The sequence below is a fragment of the Hippocampus comes genome, unplaced genomic scaffold (assembly GCF_001891065.2).
Source record: "Hippocampus comes isolate QL1 unplaced genomic scaffold, H_comes_QL1_v1.1 scaffold328, whole genome shotgun sequence".
Lineage (NCBI taxonomy): Eukaryota > Metazoa > Chordata > Actinopteri > Syngnathiformes > Syngnathidae > Hippocampus > Hippocampus comes.
Genome location: NW_017841881.1, coordinates 427,717 through 434,975, shown reverse-complemented (window position 1 = coordinate 434,975; position 7,259 = coordinate 427,717). Strand labels below are relative to the sequence as shown.

The window sequence follows — 7,259 nt, the reverse complement described above, 5'->3', positions numbered from 1 at the left end:
AAAAACGCCTTACTATACATGGTCGTTTTTGGGGCGAACAATTCCTTACTCTGCATGGTCGTTTTTTTCGGCAGAAAACGCCTTTCTATACATGGTCGTTTTTTTTTCGGCTAAAAACGCCTTACTATAAATGGTCGTTTTTTTGGGCCAAAAAACGCCTTACTTTACATGGTCATTTTTTTGGGCAGAAAACGCCTTACTGGACATGGTCATTTTTAGCCCCATGTAGCGTAAGCCGTTTTTAGCCCAAAATATGACCATGTATAGTAAGGTGTTTTTAGCCCCAAAAAACGCCTTACTATGTACATGGTCGGTTGTATAGCGGTGGTTCTTAACCTTGTTCGAGGTACCGAACCTAACCTGTTCATATGCACATTCACCGAACCCTTCATTCGTCAAAAATAAATATGTGACTAAAAAAAGTGTTCCTTCAGTTTTGAGTTGCTCAACTTGGCATGATAAATCATGCAGATAGGACACTGAGTTCCATCACTAACTAACTAACTAACTAACTAACTAAATAAATAAATAAATAACACGGCAGTCACAGGTTGACGACTGAGCGAACTAAATTTCCCGTACCACTCAGTGGACAAGCCGTGTAATGTGATCATCTGCAGTGGGCGTGTCAGAACTAATTGACATGTTGAGTCGGGTGTGTCTTAACCTCCATGGCAGAAGCTCTGTCGAACCCCTGAGACCAATTCACCAAACCCCTGGGGTTCGATCGAACCCAGGTTGAGAACCACTGGACTATCGTCTTTTCTTTTGAAGAGGGGGAATGAATCCAGACTCAGTTTTCGAAAAAAATAAATTTTAGAGCAAAGTCCTAAAGGTGAGTGTTTACGTACTCAGCACATTTTGCTCTCTGAGATGTTCCAAGACGGGCTCCACACTCTTGAGCCGCTGGACTAGAGCCGCCTGGTGTCGCTTGACAAACGTGAAACCGTCTGGAAGAACAGCACAAAGGTCCATTGATGTTACTTTCAATGGATAGGACGAAAAACGGCGTTCCGAGAGCGGCGTACCCGATGCCATGGCCTCAGCCATCATCTCGCGCTCCTCCTCCCTCTTCTGCTCCTCTGCACTGAGCAGGTCCGAGACCAGTTCCTGGACGGTGCGGTAGTTCTCGCCACTGCTGAGGATCTTGCTCTGCACCGTCTGCTTGACCAGGCCGCGCTCGAAACCCATCTCCAGGGCCGACTTGATGACGGGCGTGTTCATCATCACCGCGTCCTCGCAGCGCTCATCGCCCGGGCCCAGGTGCACCACTGGGGAACGCATAGACCAAAAAAAGCAAAACGTATTGGGTTCAATGTGTTTATATTTAAACCGTGCGTGTCAACAGCAAATATACTTTTTTCAGAATTAAAAACAATTTTCAAAAACAGTTCAAAGTCACCTGGTGGATCCACAAACTCCCTGGAGCTGCTGTCTCCATTTGTCAAAAGCTTTTGGGAAACAAAACGCAGAGCGTGAATGTTATGTTCTTCTAAAATTGAAACCAAGTAACTTCTTTCTACACTGTCAAACCTGCTCAAAGAGTCGAGGGAAGCGCGCCTGAATTTGGTGCACAAACTCTTGACCTTTCTCCTGCAGCAAATATTCACACCTGAACCACAACCACACAAGTATTTACCATCACATTCGTCAGCACAACATTGGCAAGCCTCTTGATTGATTTCCGTTACCGTGGAAACCATTTCGCATGTTCCACCCAGGGATCGTCTCCCGACTCCCAGCAGCGCAAACCTCCGTCGCAGCAGAAGCACTTCACGTCGTCGTTGCGACCTCAGCACAAAAAAAAAAAAATTGCATTTTTATTTTTTTGAAGAAAGCATTTCTAATTTAATGGTCTTGTTCTTGGACAAAAAGAAAACATATTTGACAAGAAAAATGTATATTTTCTTCCGCCAAAAAAAAAAGGCAAAACTTTTTGAGAAAAAAAAACAAAGTGTAAAGTCTTGCGACGCTGTCGGGGCGATGTTTGCTTGCTCACCGACGTAGTAGAATCCCGCCTTGGCCAGCTGCTCAGGCCTGACAGGGATGCGCGTGGGCCAGTTGACAAAGGTGAGCAGCCGCTCGTCATTCTGCCGCATGGACGGGTTGGACACGTTGTTGAGAGCGGCGGACGGCAATTGCGAAGACGACGATGATGACGAGGAGGAGGGCGGCGCCCCCGTCAGCGACACATTGTCGGTCCGGTCACCCCGCACTAGGCGGCAGTTGGGGTAGTGGCGCTGGTGCTCTGACGATGCGCGGTCGCCCGGCTCCCAGTTGCTGAGCTGTCGGCGACACGTGGGTGCCACTTTATCACAATCAACTTGGATTTGGATTTATTTTTCAGGAAATATGCTTTCACGAAATGTACGTCTATTTTTACAAGAATGAGGGATTGCAACTTCTATTTGAAATCTCCCAGACCTGCCCACCGCAGCTGAAGCAGGCCACGTGGTCGCCCAGCCCCAGGAAGTAGAAGCCTGCTTTGGCCAACTCGGCGGGCGTGATGATGGACAGCGTCCATGCGTGGAACGAATCCAGGCGGTCCTGCTCGCGCCGCATGGCCGGGTTGTGACAGGCAGGCCGCTGGTGCGACATGTCCTCCACGCCGCGAGAGCTCAGAGGGCTGGAGGGCGGCGGCGGACCTGAGAATCCCATGTTCAGGTAGCCCGCTGGCTCCTCACCCGCACCTCCTGCTGGGTTCGAGGCGGCCGGGCCCGGAGCGGGGAGCTTGGAGGGGTGAGAAAAAAAATATATACATTTTGAAAATTCTGGAACGACAAGTTGAACAACATTTGAAAAAAACAAATTGTCTGGCATTCGGCGGGCAACTTACCGGTACGCCGGTGGCGACACGGAGCGGCGAGAAGGCCGAGTGCGAAGAGGAGAGCAGGTTGGGGGCGGATGGCAGGCTCTGCACGAAAGAGCAGGATGGCGACAGCTGACGGTGCTTCTCGGCGGGACAGTCGCCCGCCAGCCAGCCTTCGGCCGTCACGTTGCAGCGGAAGCACTGCACGCGGTCGCCGACGCCCGTGTAGAACCAGCCGGCGCGAGCCAGGCTGCGCTCGCTGACGCCCGATGCCGGGAAGCGGGCAAAGGTGGAGATGCGGAACAGTTCTGTGGGATGGAACGCACGTTAAGACCTCAAACACAAGGGTGTACATTTGTTTTTCCTCTTACACAATGAGGGCTACCTGAGGAGTTATCATACTGCAGGTCAGGCGGGGGTCCGCTGCGACAGAGGCCCAACAGAAACGGATTGTTCTTGAGTTGAGGGAGAGTGTCCATGTTTTCGGGTGATGAAGATGAGCAAGGAAAGTGGAGTTGCCCCTCGTGAGGGGGAGATGTTTGAGATGTTTCACTCACTCTCACAAAGGAGAGCAGACAGCAAAAACGAAATGGAAGTGACAAAAGCCGTACCACCTATGCATCCTCAATGAGTGGTGGGAGGGAGGGAGGGAGGGGGGGGAATACCAAATCAGCCAGGATCCACATCAACGTTACGTATATTTGGCACGCACATGTTGAACTCAAACAATACAGCGTTGCCTCAACTTATTTTTTTCTTTTGATACAGCAGCTAGGGTTGCGGCGAACTTCAAAAAAAAATCAATTTGACAGACAATTTTTCACCCACCAAAAAAAGAGGCTTCAAGCTCTTTATTTCCACTCCTAGTCGAAATTTACTCGAAAACTAAACAAAGTAAAGCCACATTAGCTGCTGTATGTCTTAAAAAACTCCTGTTGCTCGGCGCTAACACACGATGCTAAACGAAATAAAGAGGAACGAGAATCAACGTGCCGAGGGCAATGAAAAGTCAAGGCACCACTGCAGGAGACCCAATAAAAATTCACATATACAGATAGACGAGAAACATCTCAAACCTCTCCATCTCCTTCAGGGCATCTCCTTTGCGGGGTCTAGCCCTCCATGATGAGAGGGAAAACCCCCAGTTGTAAATTAAAAAGAATAATAAATGTAACGGGAGCAACTCCTGGTCTTTTGCTCTAAACAGCACCTGAGGGAACACAAGGAGCACACAATAGAATGTCAGTATTGAAACAGCATGAGTTCTGTGCACCAACACTTAACGTTTATATCAACCGTAAAAATAATTTGTTAAATCATCCTTAGTCAGTTTACCTTAAAAACAGTGCTCACTGCACAGTTGCTAATTCGTCAATATTAAATAAAAGTCAAACACTCACGTTCACGAACGACAAAATGGCCTGCTAATGCTACTCGCTCCCGTCAGCTCACTGGGATTATTGCGGGGAGTACAACAAACACCTAAACCTCGTTATGTTCGTCAGACAGTAAAAAAGACGAAACAGAAAAAAAGAAGAAAATTTCGAGCGAAAAGAACCCTCCCACGTTAGGTCGGCACACTCACCGCGGGGCAATTGTATGAGTCAGGGGGGCGGAAAGTCCCGTCTCGGACAGTTAGTCGCTAGCTGCTAACTAACCAGCGGACCCACTTCCGGGTTCAAGCGAAACGAAACCATCGGTCAGATTGTATTCCAAATACTTTAAACACCACGCTACACGACGAGCGCCGATTAAAGTCACGCTCCTACTGTAAAAATGTATTATTGACGTGAAAACACACGAAATGTGTGGGTTATCTGCATAAGTGTGTCGCAGGATATAGCTGTTAGCCTGTAGTAATATCTGTAAATATACATATGATTACATACTTACAGGAAAAGAGGTTGGTGTGTCTCTTATGTGTCACTTGGAGCGTGGCTGATTTACTTGTTCATGTAAACCAACGACGACTAGTCATGACGTGTCAATAAAAAATGTGAATGCTGCGTGTCATTAAGACTATTTTCTCCGTTGTTATTATTAAGCAAGATTCAGTTCCACGTTTTCCATATTGGGGGTAGCCCATAATTGCACTTGGAACTTCATGATTCGTAAGAGAGTCAACTCATTTCACAATTGAGAGTTGGGCACATGCTGAACACTTGCTCTAAAAAAAGAGGCTTCAAGCTGTTTACTGCCACTCCCAGTTGAAATTTACTGTCCAACTTGAACACGAAACAAAGAGAATGACATGTCGTGCATTTAAAACCACAACACTTTGCTTTAAAAAAAAAAAAAGTCCACTTACCTTAATGCAAACAATGCAAAACACCATATACTGCCCCCAGATGGCCAAAGCAGGCACATCAGAAGGAGCAGCACAACGTCCACTGAATGGAAGCAAAAAATGTGGCAAATACAATTTAAATTCTTTGAAATTCTTTTGATTTGGAAACAGATTACAAACATTTTTTGGGGTTCAGATTTGTTACAAGCCTACACTTTAGGGGTTCGTAGTATCTTAAAATGGTGAGTACTGTACTCTTACTTTAGTTTGTCTTTACACTTCCGTTACAGCGAGTGATGTAAATAGTAGGTATCTTAAAAATGGCACACACATACACAATCTACTTCCATGGTTTGCATTTATTTAACGTTTATTATGGAGTTCAAACAATTAGTGAGAATAAAATGGATAGATGAACCGCATGCATAAAAAGGTACACAACTCTGTAAATAGATAATAAAGCTCATTATGTTACATATATATTCGTATACCATAAGGGGAGTGTCATGCATCATCCTAAGACAAATAAGCTAACGTTGCACTGAAGGGGTATGAATGATACGCGTAGAATCTTATTAAAAGCACACCGCAACTTCTACAATTAGTATGTTGCTCCATTAAGCGGCCTTGAAAAAAATAAAAATAAAATAAAAAGTCTTCATTTGCTGTTTATTGCCAAGGTAAAGGATTGTAGTACTGTATACCTTCAGGAGTAACAACAGCTTTAAAATGGCCGCCTCCGACAACACCACACGAGAAGGCTAAACCAGAATATTCGGAACAGCTGGCAGTACTCTACTCAGTGCATTCATTTCCTCGGCCATTCCTAAAATTTGGACCCTCTGGCATGGCTCAAGAGGGCGAAGGAAAGATTAGGAATGGCCCTCAGTACGAGAAACCACAACAACACATTTCCGTCAAATGCATACGATTACTTCACAAGGTAAGAGATTAAACACCTTCCCTTCATTTGGAGATTGTGCATCATATTAGGCACTCTCTGTTTAATTTGTGCAAGGTGGTGTGAGGAGCCACTGCAATAAGTATAAGACAAATAGCTAGCACACACACGCAAGTGGTGGATATATTTTTTTTTAACTTTCTTCCTAGGCGTTTTGTTTATTTCTGTTATGTGAGGTGGCATCTATGGATAACTGACAAGCGGTGCAATCAGATCAATTAGAAAGTCGCTGTGGGTACATCGTGCCTGTGCATGTCATTCAATTTTTTGTGTGTGTTTTTTTTTTTTTTTGTGGATTATTGTAAGTGTTCTGTTTATTTCTGTTGTGTACTGTGGCAGGTATCAATCATAATTAACTTGTGAAAGGAGCCAGAATATACAAATGACACGTACATTTGGGGCTCCTGCGTTCTGTGGCCTTTTGTGGGGGGGGGGGATTATTTACAGTCATTCTATTCATTTCTATTCTGCATGGTGACCGTTATTTGTCAGAGGAGACATCCCACGACTTGTACATTGGAACCCCAACGTGCCCCAAGTGTTGCTTCAGCACGGTTCAAAAGGCCTACTGATGAGCGTCCTGACCATGTGGATTCTTCCGAAAACCTCCCCAAGAGAATGAATTCCAGCATCCGACCACCTGAGGTGAGATTATTTCAAGGGCACCAGGGAAGGTAGCGCTGGGCGTTCGTCACGTGTGGGCAAATTGAAGTCTTTCTCGTGTTAGTGTCAACAATCCACACAAAGTGTTCTTGGAAGAAGACACAAAATGGCGTCTTTATAGCCAGGTGAGCAGGCTGTCCCTGTCCATGTGTGAGCCGGACAGAACCGTCTCCATGTCCATCAGGAGGTCTGAACTCAGACCCTCCGGGATGCAGGGCATCAGCTCCTCGCTCTCGCTCATGGCAGGCATCGAGTCTTGTAAAGTCGACGACTCGCCGCACTCACCTACGACGGAAAGTTGTTTTTTTTTAATGACCAAGTGATGTTAGCATTTTAGCGAAGTGATTTTAGCACGATCTTTCATGCTTATCAACCCGTCTCAGCGCTTTTTCTACTCAAGTTACCGGAATATTGTTAGCATACCAACAGTCTTATGCTACATGTTAGCATTTCAGCATTTGGGAAGAGGCGTTACCAGTGTCCATGTGATCCGCAGAGGCGAGCGCCAGGTCGGACGAGCGCGGCAGGCTGCTGACGCT

General features: G+C 46.1%; 2 protein-coding genes across 5 annotated transcripts in view; both read right to left on the bottom strand.

Annotated features, from left to right (window-relative positions):
• Positions 1-760: 760 nt before the first annotated feature.
• Positions 761-4,723, bottom strand: birc2 (baculoviral IAP repeat containing 2). Of its 4 annotated transcripts, XM_019859611.1 has the most exons (11): positions 4,395-4,498; positions 3,886-4,019; positions 3,195-3,423; positions 2,837-3,117; positions 2,425-2,730; positions 2,000-2,285; positions 1,692-1,791; positions 1,534-1,612; positions 1,403-1,451; positions 1,029-1,271; positions 761-950 (listed from the first exon to the last, which is right to left on the bottom strand). In XM_019859611.1, exons 3-11 carry the CDS (start codon positions 3,286-3,288, stop codon positions 844-846), a joined length of 1,545 nt encoding a protein of 514 aa, XP_019715170.1. In that variant the 5' UTR covers positions 3,289-3,423; positions 3,886-4,019; positions 4,395-4,498; the 3' UTR covers positions 761-843. The 4 variants fall into 4 exon arrangements, with proteins under 4 accessions (XP_019715170.1, XP_019715169.1, XP_019715167.1 ...); XM_019859610.1 differs by lacking the exon at positions 4,395-4,498 and adding an exon at positions 4,703-4,723 and having other exon boundaries at positions 3,195-4,019; XM_019859608.1 differs by having other exon boundaries at positions 3,195-4,019.
• A 717-nt stretch (positions 4,724-5,440) lies between these two features.
• Positions 5,441-7,259, bottom strand: part of LOC109509726 (transcriptional coactivator YAP1-like) — a 7,045-nt gene continuing 5,226 nt past the window's right edge. The window contains exons 8-9 of the mRNA XM_019859544.1: positions 7,196-7,257; positions 5,441-7,005 (exon numbers count right to left, since the gene is read on the bottom strand). Coding sequence (XP_019715103.1) covers positions 6,836-7,005; positions 7,196-7,257 — 232 coding nt within the window. The 3' untranslated portion in view covers positions 5,441-6,835. The remainder of the gene's footprint in view (positions 7,006-7,195; positions 7,258-7,259) is intronic.